Source organism: Pseudophryne corroboree, chromosome 3 (genome assembly GCF_028390025.1).
Source record: "Pseudophryne corroboree isolate aPseCor3 chromosome 3, aPseCor3.hap2, whole genome shotgun sequence".
NCBI classification, from domain to species: Eukaryota; Metazoa; Chordata; class Amphibia; order Anura; family Myobatrachidae; genus Pseudophryne; species Pseudophryne corroboree.
In genome coordinates, this window is record NC_086446.1 from 710,933,602 (window position 1) to 710,949,143 (window position 15,542).

Consider the following 15,542-nt stretch of genomic DNA (forward strand, 5'->3'; position numbering starts at 1 on the left):
AATCATATGCAGTGACAGTAGACGACATGTCAGTAATCGCTGGCAGGTCCTTCAGTCCGGACCAGATGTCAGCATCAGCAGTCGCTCCAGACTGCCCTGAATCACTGCCAGCGGGTGGGCTCGGAATTCGTAGCCTTTTCCTCGCACCCCCAGTTGCGGGAGAATGTGAAGGAGGAGATGTTGACAGGTCGCGTTCCGCTTGATTTGACAATTTTCTCACCAGCAGGTCTTTGAACCTCTGCAGACTTGTGTCTGCCGGAAAGAGAGATCCAACGTAGGTTTTCAATCTATGTTCGAGCACGGTGGCCAAAATGTAGTGCTCTGATTTCAACAGATTGACCACCCGTGAATCCTGGTTAAGTGAATGAAGGGCTCCATCCACAAGTCCCACATGCCTAGCGGAATCGCTCTGTTTTTGCTCCTCCTTCAATGCCTCCAGCTTCTTCTGCAAAAGCCTGATGAGGGGAATGACCTGACTCAGGCTGGCAGTGTCTGAACTGACTTCACGTGTGGCAAGTTCAAAGGGCAGCAGAACCTTGCACAACGTTGAAATCATTCTCTACAGCGCTTGAGACAGGTGCATTCCACCTCCTTTGCCTATATCGTGGGCAGATGTATAGGCTTGAATGGCCTTTTGCTGCTCCTCCATCCTCTGAAGCATATAGAGGGTTGAATTCCATCTCGTTACCACCTCTTGCTTCAGATGATGGCAGGGCAGGTTCAGGTTTTTTTGGTGGTGTTCCAGTCTTCTGTACGCGGTGCCTGCACGCCAAAAGTGGCCCGTAATTCTTCTGGCCACCGACAGCATCTCTTGCACGCCCCTGTCGTTTTTTAAATAATTCTGCACCACCAAATTCAAGGTATGTGCAAAACATGGGACTTGCTGGAATTTGCCCAGATGTAATGCACGCACAATATTGCTGGCGTTGTCCGATGCCACAAATCCCCAGGAGAGTCCAATTGGGGTAAGCCATTCTGCGATGATCTTCCTCAGTTGCCGTAAGAGGTTTTCAGCTGTGTGCGTATTCTGAAAAGCGGTGATACAAAGCGTAGCCTGCCTAGGAACGAGTTGGCGTTTGCGAGATGCTGCTACTGGTGCCGCCGCTGCTGTTCTTGCAGCGGGAGGCAATACATCTACCCAGTGGGCTGTCACAGTCATGTAGTCCTGAGTCTGCCCTGCTCCACTTGTCCACATGTCCGTGGTTAAGTGGACATTGGGTACAACTGCATTTTTTAGGAAACTGGTGAGTCTTTTTCTGACGTCTGTGTACATTCTCGGTATCGCCTGCCTAGAGAAGTGGAACCTAGATGGTATTTGGTAACGGGGGCACACTACCTCAAGAAATTGTCTAGTTCCCTGTGAACTAACGGCGGATACCGGACGCACGTCTAACACCAACATAGTTGTCAAGGCCTCAGTTATCCGCTTTGCAACAGGATGACTGCTGTGATATTTCATCTTCCTCGCAAAGGACTGTTGGACAGTCAATTGCTTACTGGAAGTAGTACAAGTGGTCTTCCGACTTCCCCTCTGGGATGACGATCGACTCCCAGCAGCAACAACAGCAGCGCCAGCAGCAGTAGGCGTTACACTCAAGGATGCATCGGAGGAATCCCAGGCAGGAGAGGACTCATCAGACTTGCCAGTGACATGGCCTGCAGGACTATTGGCTTTCCTGTGTAAGGAGGAAATTGACACTGAGGCAGTTGGTGGTGTGGTTTGCGCGAGCTTGGTTACAAGAGGAAGGGATTTACTGGTCAGTGGACTGCTTCCACTGTCGCCCAAAGTTTTTGAACTTGTCACTGACTTATTATGAATGTGTTATGATTCCAGCACTTCAGGTCAGAGGAGATCTTATGGCTAGGACCGGAGCACTGGAACGGAATGCTGGGGAAGGGAGCAGGAAAGAACAATAGCCCCTGGCGCCCTAACTCTGTTGTCTCACCCGTGCTATCAGAAATCCCTTGCGAGACTATGGTTTCTTGAGCCCTTGGCAGCCGCGTTTGAAGGGCGGATTATGTCTGCCCAACTCCGATGCCCCCCGGTCTTAGTGAGAGACAAAGGGAAATCCGAGACAGGATGATGACAAGAGGCCCTCTAACTAAACAACCAGGCCAGGGGCTACGAGCTAACAAAAACCTAAAGTATGTGCGGAGGAACCACCAGGGAATAGGACAACCAAAATATCCACTTGTCCAATACTCCTACCCGGCACCGCCGAATACCAGAGTGGACCTGTGGAAGCGGAACCCTCCGCAAATGCTCCAAACACAAAATATAAGGGGAAAAACGGCCGAGCCGCTACACACGGCAGAGCCGTGACTCACGAACACCACGGGATGATAACGGTGATCAGTCAGGACTCCAGGGACGAGATGATAGCTCCCGAGTACAGGACTTCAGAGGACCAGAATGACCGGATACAGCAGGACTGGAAACATACTCTCAGCAAACAAAGACAGCATGCAGGAAGCTATTACCGGCGTCTGTGAGAAGCCCTGGGAGTGTATTTAACAAGAAGTCCTCCAATCAGCTGCTAAAAGGCTGATTGGAGTAAATGCCGTGCAGCTGCCTTGCTGCACGGCCAGAGAGCAAGTGAATATCTTAACCCCTTCAGCCTAGCAACGGGGAACGCGGTCCGCCAGTGGCGTCCCCGTTGCTAGGGTCAGTGCGGCTCAGCGCGCCCGGCGTCTAGCGTTGCTAGGGAGCCGGCGGCTGTACGCGCACGGCGTCTCTAGTTGCTAGGCGCCGGGCCGCGCAGACGAGCGGACCCCGGCGCCTAACAGAATGCACTGCAGGTGACGTATAAGGGAGGATGTTCCGAGGTGGTTAACGTCCTTACCCCTACTTATTACAGCTTGACAAAGGCAACACACGGCTTGACACCTGTTGTCCGCATTTCTGTTGAAATACTTCCACACTGAAGAGCTGATTTTTTTTTGTATTTTCACCAGGCATGTCAATGGCCATATTACTCCCACGGACAACAGGTGTCTCCCCGGGTTCCTGACTTAAACAAACCACCTCACCATCAGAATCCTCCTTGTCAATTTCCTCCCCAGCCCAAGCAACACCCATATCCTCATCCTGGTGTACTTCAACACTGACATCTTCAATTTCACTATCAGGAACTGGACTGCGGGTGCTCCGTTCAACACTTGCAAGGGGCGTGCAAATGGTGGAAGGTGCAAGCTCTTCCCGTCCAGTGTTGGGAAGGTCAGGCATCGCAACCGACACAATTGGACTCTCCTTTGGGATTTGTGATTTCGAAGAACGCACAGTTCTTTGCTGTGCTTTTGCCGCAAGTCTTTTCTTTTTTCTAGCGAGAGGATGAGTGCTTCCATCCTCATGTGAAGCTGAACCACTAGCCATGAACATAGGCCGAGGCCTCAGCCGTTCCTTGCCACTCCGTGTCGTAAATGGCATATTGGCAAGTTTACGCTTCTCCTCAGACGCTTTTAATTTTGATTTTTGGGTAATTTTTTTACTGATCTTTTGTGTTTTGGATTTTACATGCTCTGTACTATGACATTGGGCATCGGCCTTGGCAGACGACGTTGATGGCATTTCATCATCTCGGCCATGACTAGTGGCAGCAGCTTCAGCACGAGGTGGAAGTGGATCTTGATCTTTCCCTATTTTTTTAACCTCCACATTTTTGTTCTCCATATTTTGCGCACAACTAAAAGCCACCACAGGTATACAATGTAGATGGATGGATAGTATAGTATTACTTATACTTATGGACGACGAGTGCACTGACGACACAGAGGTAGGTACAGCCTTGGCCTACCGTACTGCTGCTTATATATATATAATATACTGTATAACGGACCTGGTGGACACTGTCAGCAGACTGCTAAACTAGTATGAAGAAAGAAAAAAAAAACACCACAGGTATACAATGTAGATGGATGGATAGTATAGTATTACTTATACTTATGGACGACGAGTGCACTGACGACACAGAGGTAGGTACAGCCGTGGCCTACCGTACTGCTGCTTATATATATATATAATATACTGTATAACGGACCTGGTGGACACTGTCAGCAGACTGCTAAACTAGTATGAAGAAAGAAAAAAAACACACCACAGGTATACAATGTAGATGGATGGATAGTATAGTATTACTTATACTTATGGACGACGAGTGCACTGACGACACAAAGGTAGGTACAGCCGTGGCCTACCGTACTGCTGCTTATATATATATAATATACTGTATAACGGACCTGGTGGACACTGTCAGCAGACTGCTAAACTAGTATGAAGAAAGAAAAAAAAAACACCACAGGTATACAATGTAGATGGATGGATAGTATAGTATTACTTATACTTATGGACGACGAGTGCACTGATGACACAGAGGTAGGTACAGCCGTGGCCTACCGTACTGCTGCTTATATATATATATAATATACTGTATAACGGACCTGGTGGACACTGTCAGCAGACTGCTAAACTAGTATGAAGAAAGAAAAAAAAACACCACACGTATACAATGTAGATGGATGGATAGTATAGTATTACTTATACTTATGGACGACGAGTGCACTGACGACACAGAGGTAGGTACAGCCGTGGCCTACCGTACTGCTGCTTATATATATATATATATATATAATATACTGTATAACGGACCTGGTGGACACTGTCAGCAGACTGCTAAACAAACTAGCATGAAGATAGAAAAAAAAACACCACAGTGTTTTTCAGGCAGACAAACGTATACTGGACTGGTGGTCACTGTCAGCAAAACTGTGCACTGTACTCCTGCTATAACTGCTCCCCAGTCCCCACAATTAGGCAGTGTGAGCAGAGCAGTGCACTCAGCACAGATATATCATGCAGCAGTGCAGCACACTGAGTGAGCACAGCCACAGATATGGTGGAGCGTTTTTTTCAGGCAGAGAAACAAAGGATTAAAATCACTGGTGGTATAATCAAAACCCTGCACTGTGCTCCCTAACAGCTTCTCCCCGTCCCCAATCCTCCCCACAATTATAACAATGTCACTCTTAGACTTAGTCTTTTCTATTACGGAGAGGACGCCAGCTACGTCCTCTCCCTATCAATCTCAATGCACGTGTGAAAATGGCGGCGACGCGCGGCTCCTTATATAGAATCCGAGTCTCGCGAGAATCCGACAGCGGGATGATGACGTTCGGGCGCGCTCGGGTTAACCGAGCAAGGCGGGAGGATCCGAGACGCTCGGACCCGTGTAAAAAAAAAGGTGAAGTTCGGGCGGGTTCGGATTCCGAGGAACTGAACCCGCTCATCACTACTGGATACCCCTGTTTTTACAAGTATATTTTTCCTTCACAGGCAAAAACCTACATGGAGGAATTACCTTTTCAGCGTGGCATAGTTAGAGCACAGTATGGTTTTGGGAGCCTGCATCTTTACCACTTGTACTCTCGAAGCAACAGCTTGCTGAAAATCCAATCCCTGGATAAAGTTTTGCCATGTGAGGGTCAACAGGAGGTCCAGGTGGACTATATCATTAAACACACAGATCTAGAAAAGGAGGCCAAGTATATTAAACTACATTACCTGGTGAGGACTTTGTTGCAATATGTCTGTAGTTAAATGAGTAGTAAGTATTTATCCTCTTAGTAACCCTGATAATAAATAGAACAGAAGTATCACCAGACACCTTTTGCTCTCACTTTTGCTCAATTTATTAACATGGGCCAAACTTGTCATTACCTTTAATTTTGTAAAGTTGGATAACACAGGTATTTATCAATGATTACTCTTAATATTTTCCTTGGTCTTCAACTCTTCTCACTACTGTGAAAGTTTAGCTTGAAGTGAGTGGTGTGTGGCAGCCACCTATATATGTCCTGTATCCCGGCAAGGATACAGCAAAGCAGGATGGGTCTATGCTTGTCCCTATGCTGGGTATAGATAACTCCATCTCAATAGGGCATTACCTAGCTTATCGACATTTCCTGAGTTGCCTAATTTTGCCATCCCTTTATAGGTTGTTTATTTTTTTTCTGTGTTAATCCTTTAAATAATGTCAGGAACTTGGAAGCTGTGAAGATCCTGTTTCTTAAATTGAGCCTCTACACTAGGGGGCTAATTCAGACCTGATCGTAGATGTGCTAAATTTAGCACATCTACGATCAGCTTCCCTGACATACGGGGGGAAGCCCTGTACAGGACTAGTCCACCCCACATATCAGGCCCTGCCCCGCCACACAAGTACAAAAACATCGCACAGCGGCAATGCTTTTGTACTTGAAGAGTAGCTCCCGGGCGAGCCGTGTTGGCTGCGTGATGTCACACGCTGCCGCTGCGACCCTGGCAGCGACGAGTAGCTCCTGCCAGCGCGCAGGAGCTGCGCTGGCAGGAGCTACTCATTGCTGCCTGGGTCACAGCAGCTGCGTGTGATGTCATGCAGCTGCCACGGCCCGCCCCCCCAATGGTCCGGGCATGCCTGCGTTGCCCGGACCGCACCCCCTAAATGGCAGCCAAACACCACCGACCCGCCTCCTCCCGCCCAGCGACTGCCCCTGCCTGTCAGTCAGGCAGAGGCGATCGCAGGGCTGAGACAGCCGTCAGCTGTTTGGCATGCGCCAGCGCATGCACAGTTCAGACCTGACCACTGCTGTGCGAAAACTCACAGCACCGATCAGGTCTGAATTATCCCCTATATACTGTAGTTATGGAATAAATGTCAGTTTGCTAAGGCTTAGTAGGGTCACAAAATTGTTACTGTAGGGGCAGGAAGGACTATAAGGTGTTGAACATTTTATTAGGGATGTCCACCCAAGTGGTGCCCTGATTCTGGAAAATCCCTAAGTAGATTAAAACTAGCTGGGAAGGTGCTCTGAGAGATACAATGGAAGCAGAATGTACCTTATAATGATTCCCAATGTCTCTGTTATTTTTGTGTCAATTTACTCTGTCATTTGCAGTCAGTATAGTCTAATACAATAACAATGAACAGCAGAATGGAAGTGTGTAATGTTCCCCTTTACTACTATGCAGGAGGTACATATCCCAATAATTTGTTTATTGTAGGGTGCAGAATAACATGGAGTTGCCAGGGAGCAGGTTTAAAGATCTTACATTGTACATCATTGTCCTGGACATAGAAATATATCATTACATTGTTTAAAAGTATGTATACAGTATATTGATGTATACTTAAACATTGTTCCACAGGTGGCTTCCAAAGGATCTATACAAGACTCTGGGTCTTTAGAAATCAACCTGGAAAATAGTAATGAAGGTAAAATAATAAAAGGCAAAACTCTGCTGGGGAAAGTGTCTCCAAAGCTATAAACTATGGGGGTCATTCCAAGTTGATCACACGCTGCAACTTTTTGCAGGCCGTGCGATCAGATAGTCACCGCCTATGGGGGAGTATATTTTAGCTGTGCAAGTGTGCGAATGCTTGTGCAGGGAAGCTGTACAAAAACATATTGTGCAGTTTCTGTGTAGCTCTGGGCTTACTCAGCTACTGCGATTACTTCAGCCTGTCAGGTCCCGGAATTGACGTCAGACACCCGCCCCGCAAATGCCTGGACACGCCTGCGTTTTCCTCTCCACTCCCAGAAAACGGTCAGTTGCCACCCCGGAACGCATTTCTGCTGTCAGTCACCTTGCGATCATCGCTGTGATCGAAATCATCGTTAGAACATTCGCTGCCTGGCGTTCCCCGTCACCAGGCAGCGACGCGCCTGCGCATTTTGGCCGCAGCGCATGCGCATTCCGGACACGATCGCACGGTTGCAAAATACTGCAGTGTACGATCGGGTCAGAATGACCCCCTATACCCAAGGTGACAAGTCTATGGCCCTCCGACTGTTCCTGAGACCACACTGCTTCCCAGAATATTACAGAAAAAGCGAGACACAATAATCTGATAGTGGTCTTTTTCTGAGGGAAATATATCAAACCTTGGAGAGATAATGCACCAACCAAGCAGCTCCTAACTGTCATTTGTCATACACAGCCTGAAGCTGATTGGTTGGTCCATTGTCTCCATCCAAGGTACAGTATGATACATCCCCCACCTGACCCAACCCCCGTTAGGGAATCACAGAACTGTTATAATGGGACATGTATTGGATCTATTGTTACAGTACAGTATGCTGAAAGCATAACAACTGTGTGGTCAAAACAGGCCATTATTACCTAAAAGACTTCTATCCCATTTTACCGTTTTACCATAGAAACAGGATCATGTTATCTACCTACTGTATGTGTTATCTATCTCTCACAGACATTCGTGGTCAGACCACCTTGAAGCTACCTTTGAGTGCGGGGACATCTTCAAGCCTTCAAATAATTCTATACATGTTACTGCCTAATGGAGAGATGTTGGCAGATTCAAAAAAATTCACAACTCTAGGATGTTTCAAACACAAAGTGAGTTGTCTGAAAACTGTATCTCCTTTTCATTTAAGTGGGAACTGAACTCACAAATTTGAAATGCTTTTATTACTCCATGTACAGTAATAGACTGTTAATACTAGAGATATGCACCGGAAATTTTTTGGGTTTTGTGTTTTGGTTTTGGATTCGGATGCGTTTTGGCAAAACCTCCCTTAAAATTTTTTGTCGGATTCGGGTGTTTTTTTTTCAAAACCCCCTCAAAAACAGCTTAAATCATAAAATTTGGGGGTAATTTTGATCCCATAGTATTATTAACCTCAATAACCATCATTTCCAGTCTATTCTGAACACCTCACAATATTATTTTTAGTCCTAAAATTTGCACCAAGGATACTGGATGACTAAGCAAAGCGACCCAAGTGGCCGGCACAAACACCTGGCCCATCTAGGAGTGGCACTGCAGTGTCAGACAGGATGGCAAAGACACATAAATGTAAAAAAAAGAGGTGCACCCACCCTTATGTTGTATAAACAGGACATGCACACTTTAACAAACCCATCATTTCAGCAACAGGGTCTGCCACACGACTGTGGCTGAAATGGCTGGTTGGTTTGGGCCCCCACCAAAAAAGAAGCAATCAATCTCTCCTTGCACAAACTGGCTCTACAGAGGCAAGATGTCGACCTCATCATCATCCTCCGATTCCTCGCCCCTTTCATCGTGTACATCCCCCTCCTCACAGAGTATTAATTCGTCCCCACTGGAATCCACCATCACAGTTCCCTGTGTACTTTCTGGAGGCAATTGCTGGTAAATGTCTCCACAGAGGAATTGATTATAATTCATTTTGATGAACATCATTTCTCCACATTTTGTGGAAGTAACCTCGTACGCCGATCGCTGACAAGGTAACCGGCTGCACTAAACACTCTTTCGGAGTACAAGCTGGAGGGTGGCAACTTCGGTAAAATAAAGCCAGTTTGTGCAAGGGCCTCCAAATTGCCTCTTTTTCCTGCCAGCATACGTACGGACTGTCTGACGTGCCTACTTGGATGCTGTCACTCATATAATCCTCCACCATTCTTTCAATGGTGACAGAATCATATGCAGGGACAGTAGACGACATGTCAGTAATCGTTGGCAGGTCCTTCAGTCTGGACCAGATGTCAGTTTTTGCTCCTGACTGCCCTGCATCACCGCCAGTGGGTGGTTTTAGAAATTTGATTATTTTCCTGGCAGCTCCAGTGGCGGTAGAAAATGAAGGAGGAGCTGTTGGCGGGTCACGTTCCGCTTGACTTGACAATTGTCTCAACAGCAGGTCTTTGAACATATGCAGACTTGTGTCTGCCGGAAAGTGAGATACAACATAGGCTTTAAACCTAGGATCGAGCACGGTGGCCAAAATGTAGTGCTCTGATTTCAACAGATTGAGCACCCGCCAATCCTGGTTAAGCAAATGAAGGGCTCCATCCACAAGTCCCACATGCCTAGCGGAATCACTCCATTTTAGCTCCTCCTTCAATCTCTCCGGCTGCTTCTGCAAAAGCCTGATGAGGGGAATGACCTGACATAGGCTGGCAGTGTCTGAACTGACTTCATGTGTGGCAAGTTCAAAGGGTTGCAGAACCTTGCACAACGTTGAAATCATTCTCCACTGCGCTTGAGTCAGGTGCATTCCCCCACCTTTGCCTATATCGTAGGCAGATGTATAGGCTTGAATGGCCTTTTGCTGCTCCTCCATCCTCTGAAGCATATAGAGGGTTGAATTCCACCTCGTTACCACCTCTTGCTTCAGCTAATGGCGGGGAATGTTTAGGAGTGTTTGCTGGTGCTCCAGTCTTTGGGACGCAGTGGCTGAATGCCGAAAGTGGTCCGCAATTCTTCGGGCCATCGACAGCATCTCTTGCACGCCCCTCTCATTTTTTTAAAAATTCTACACCACCAAATTCATTGTATGTGCAAAACATGGGACATGCTGGAATTTGCCCACATGTAATGCATGCACAATATTGGTGGCGTTGTCCGATGTCACAAATCCCCAGGAGAGTCCAATTGGGGTAAGCCAATCTGCGATGATGTTCCTAAGTTTCCATAAGAGGTTGTCAGCTGTGTTCCTCTTATGGAAAGCGGTGATACAAAGCGTAGCCTGCCTAGGAACGAGTTGGCGTTTGCGAGATGCTGCTACTGGTGCCGCCACTACTGTTGTTGCTGCGGGAGGCAATACATCTACCCCAGTGGGCTGTCACAGTCATATAGTCCTTAGTCTGCCCTGCTCCACTTGTCCACATGTCCGTGGTTAAGTGGACATTGGGTACAACTGCATTTTTTAGGACACTGGTAACTCTTTTTCTGACGTCTGTGTACATTCTCGGTATCGACTGCCTAGAGAAGTGGAACCTAGATGGTATTTGGTACCGGGGACACACTACCTCAAGAAATTCTCTAAGTCCCTGTGAACTAACGCCGGATACCGGACACATGTTTAACACCAAATTGACACTGAGGGAGTTGGTGGGGTGGTTTGCAGGAGCTTGGTTTGCAGGAGCTTCCGCTGTCATCCAAAGTTTTTGAACTTGTCAATGACTTCTGATGAATGCGCTCCAGGTGACGTATATCCAGCTTGACAAAGGCAACACACGGCTTGACACCAGTTGTCCGCATTTCTGTTGAAATAATTCCACACCAAAGAGATGATTTTTTTGGTATTTTGACCAGGCATGTCAATGGCCTTAATTATCCCATGGACAACAGGTGTCTCCCCGGGTGCCTGACTTAAACAAACCACCTCTCCATCAGAATCCTCCTGGTCAATTTCCCCCTCAGCGCCAGCAACACACATATCCTCATCCTGGTCTACTTCAACAGTGACATCTTCAATTTGAATATCAGGAACTGTACTGTGGGTGCTCCTTCCAGCACTTGCAGGGGCGTGCAAATGGTGGAAGGAGCCACTTCTTCCCGTCCAGTGTTGGGAAGGTCAGGCATCGCAACCGACACAATTGGACTCTCCTTGGGGATTTGTGATTGAGAAGAATGCAGTTCTTTGCTGTGCTTTTGCCAGCTTAACTCTTTTCATTTTTCTAGCAGGAGGATGAGTGCTTCCATCCTCATGTGAAGCTGACCCACTAGTCATGAGGAACATAGGAGTGGGCCTCAGCCGTTCCTTGCCACTCCGTGTCGTAAATGGCATATTGGCAAGTTTACGCTTCTCCTCAGACGCTTTTAATTTAGATTTTTGGGTCATTTTACTGAACTTTTGTTTTTTGGATTTTACATGCTCTCTACTATGACATTGGGCATCGGCCTTGCCAGATGACATTGATGGCATTTCATCGTCTCTGCCATGACTAGTGGCAGCAGCTTCAGCACTAGGTGGAAATGGATCTTGATCTTTCCCTATTTTACCCTCCACATTTTTGTTCTCCATTTTTTAATGTGTGGAATTATATGCCAGCTACATGATACAGCAATGGACAACTGTATTGTACTACTATATACTGGTGGTCACCACAATGCAGCACTGTACTACTATATACTGGTCACAACAATGCAACAGATATTGAGCACTGATTAGGAGACTATAACTGAGTCTGACATGGAGCTGCAAGATACAGCAATGGACAACTGTACTGTACTACTATATACTGGTGGTCACCACAATGCAGCACTGTACTACTATATACTGGTCCCCACAATGCAGCACAGATATTGAGCACTGATATGGAGAATAGAATTGAGTCTGACACGGAGCTGCAAGATACAGCAATGGACAACTGTACAGTATTACTATATAATAGTGGTCACCACAATGCAGCACTGTACTACTATATACTGGTCCCCACAATGCAGCAAAGATATTGAGCACTGATCCGGAGAATAGAACTGAGTCTGACACGGAGCTGCAAGACACAGCAATGGACAACTGTACTGTACTACTATATACTGATGGTCACCACAATGCAGCACTGTACTACTATATACTGGTCCCCACAATGCAGCAAATATATTGAGCACTGACCCAGAGAATAGAACTGAGTCTGACACGGAGCTGCAAGATACAGCAATGGACAACTGTACTGTACTACTATATACTGTTGGTCACCACAATGCAGCACTGTACTACTATATACTGGTCCCCACAATGCAGCAAAGATATTGAGCACTGATCCGGAGAATAGAACTGAGTCTGACACGGAGCTGCAAGATACAGCAATGGACAACTGTACTGTACTACTATATGCTGGTGGTCACCACAATGCAGCACTGTACTACTATATACTGGTCCCCACAATGCAGCACACTGAGCACAGATATTTGCAGCACACTGAGCACAGATATTGAGCTTTTCAGGCAGAGAGCGTAGCCACGTCTTCTTCGCTCAATCGACAATGCACGAGTTAAAATGGCGGCAGCGCTTGGCTCTTTATATGGAATCCGAATCTCGCGAGAATCCGACAGCGGGTTTATGACATTTTCCCCCGTGCGGGTTTTGCGTGTTAGGCGGGAAAAACCGAGGCTGCCTCGGACCCTTGTAAACCAAATGAAGTTCGGGGAGGGGGGGGGTCGGGTCTCGACGAACCGAACCTGCTCATTTCTAGTTAATACACATTAAATAATTAGGATTTGCATTTGCTTCTATTAAGCCACTGCTACTTAAGCAATGAAAACCAGTGTCTGCCTGATTACTCTAAGGGGGTAATTTAGACTTGATCGCTGGGCTGCTATATATATATATATATATATATATATATATATATGCTGCGTTAAGAGAGTATATATATATATAGAAATATATATAGTCACTTTGATATAAAGAAGGCACTCACCAGACAAAAAAGTCTATTTATCAAACCTCACATCAGCAGCTTAATCATGGTTGGTCGACGTTTCCGTCCCAAACCGGACCTTTTTCTAGACCAGAGTGTACAATCGTCAGAATCACAAACCAAATGACCACCAGTGTGGAACTACAAGTACCCCCCCGGGGGTCCGCCCGTTATTACATCACCCAATCACAATCCAGAAATAACTCATCAGTAAGATCATGTAGTTAACAAACACGTACAGCACATTTCCCCTCCTTATTAGAGCAATCCAGCTCGTTATAAGCATCACATCTAAACATTTTAGCCAGTGTAGTATAGTTGTGCTCACCTCACTCACCGTTCCACGTGCACAAACCTGTGGAATGCACGCCGCGGGTGAACCGCAAGGTGCTTCCGTCATCTCTAGTTCCAGCGTTACCACTTCCGGGTGCGCACGAGACATTGGAACGCAGAGTGACACGCTGCACTGTACTCAGCTCAGACGTCAGCGTTTACAGCTAACTACGTAAATATGACTGTAACAGTGCTCAAAGTTAATATATCTAATTCAATCTTAATTCAATCTTAATAAATCTTAATAAATCAGGCAGCCCAAACAGGTATCTGCAATTCCAGACTGGTTCAAAACAATAGCATAGAAGTTTGGTAATCAATACATACAAATACACACAAACAATAAATTATTAAAATATCAATATTGATAGACTGAATCACTGGATACCCATGGTGGACTCCCCATAATGGACACAAGTCAAAAGACAAACAGGACAGCCACAAATTATTTAGAGCATAACGTCCAATATATTTAAAGAAAGATACTCAGATGATTCTTTTCATTCAGCCCTCTTGGTGATACTGTTCCAAGATAGTGAATCCAATAGGCTTCCCTTTTTAGAAGTAATAAACCTCTGTCTCCCCCCCCCCCCCCGTAGGGGTGGTGGGATCCAGTCAATGATCATATGACGTAATGTGGCAACTTGATGTTTCATCTGCATAAAGTGAAGAGCCACTGGTTTATCTGTTTTACCAGTGGTGAGTGCCAATTGTATTGAGGACCTGTGCTGGTTAATACGTTCACGATACGTTCTCACAGTCTTTCCCACGTACCTTTTCCCACATGGGCAAGTGAGATAATATACCACATGGTCCATTAGGCATGTAAGGTGATGTCGTAAATGAACTTTTGTCCTGTATAACGGGTGGTTGAAAAATCGCCCGGTAATCATAGCTCTGCAGGTCATGCATCGCAAGCATTTGAAACATCCTGGATTTACATTCAACCAAGTAGTTCCAGACATCGTCGTTGGTCGCATAGTTGGTCTCATCAGCATATTCTTCAGGTTAGACCCTCTTTGTACACTTAGTAAAGGTGGTTTGCTGCCAACCTTCTTAAATTTGGGGTCCGTACTGATCAAAGACCAATTCTTCCTTATTGTTCTTTCCACAGTGTGCAAACTGGTGTTACAGCTGGTCTTAAATATTACACGATCATGATTCTTATTTTTGCTGCCGATGTTTCTTATGTGTAATTTACGTACTTTGACCAAACAATTTTCCACCATGGAGACTGCATATCCACGTTCAATAAAACGTTGTCTGCACTCAAGTAGTTGTGTTTCAGCATTAGTGTCATTGGAGTTGTTTCTTAATACCCGGAGGCATTGGGAGACAGGTAGATTAGACTTTAACTTGTTCGGTGGTGACTGGATGCCTATAATAGGGTATTTCGATCCGTGGGCTTACGGTATAGAGTATAATCAAGTATTGATGGTGAAGATGGATCTTTATATATGGTGATGTCCAAAAAGTTAATAGTAAATTCACTGATTGTCGCTGACAATCTAATTGGACTATTAAGGCCATTAAGGGTGTCCACCATGGTCTGAAATGATTTAGCGGATCCCCGCCAAATAATAAAGAGATCATCAATGTATTTCTTATAGCATACAATATGCTCAGCATAATTTACCAAAATATTCTCTTGTTCATATTTCGCCATGTACAGATTGGCGAACACCGGGGCCAAATTAGATCCCATAGCGGTGCCCGCCAATTGTACATAGTACTCGTCCTGGTATTGAAAATGATTGCATGTAAGTACTAATCTGATCAAACTTAATATGAACTCAATCGGAGGACCCTCATAGGGCCCCTTGGTCAGTGCTTCTCTTACAGCGGCTATCCCCTCTTCATGAGGGATAACCGTGTATAATGATGTTACATCTAGGGTTGCTAGAAAGCAGGTGGATATATCATCTGTAATCCGAGTCAAAACCCCCAAGAGATCACCAGTATCACGGATATAACTATCCATCATCTTAACACACGGTTGCAAAAAATGATCGACAAATCGTGCCAA

At 45.9% G+C, this 15,542-nt stretch overlaps 1 protein-coding gene across 7 annotated transcripts in view; it reads left to right on the forward strand.

Moving 5' to 3' along the window:
• The window catches only part of LOC135056670 (alpha-2-macroglobulin-like protein 1), a 409,885-nt gene that overhangs the window by 165,893 nt on the left and 228,450 nt on the right, over positions 1-15,542 (forward strand). For all 7 annotated transcript variants that reach the window (XM_063962113.1, XM_063962120.1, XM_063962116.1 and 4 more), the window contains 3 exons: positions 5,330-5,560; positions 7,181-7,247; positions 8,244-8,389. In XM_063962113.1, coding sequence (XP_063818183.1) covers positions 5,330-5,560; positions 7,181-7,247; positions 8,244-8,389 — 444 coding nt within the window. The remainder of the gene's footprint in view (positions 1-5,329; positions 5,561-7,180; positions 7,248-8,243; positions 8,390-15,542) is intronic.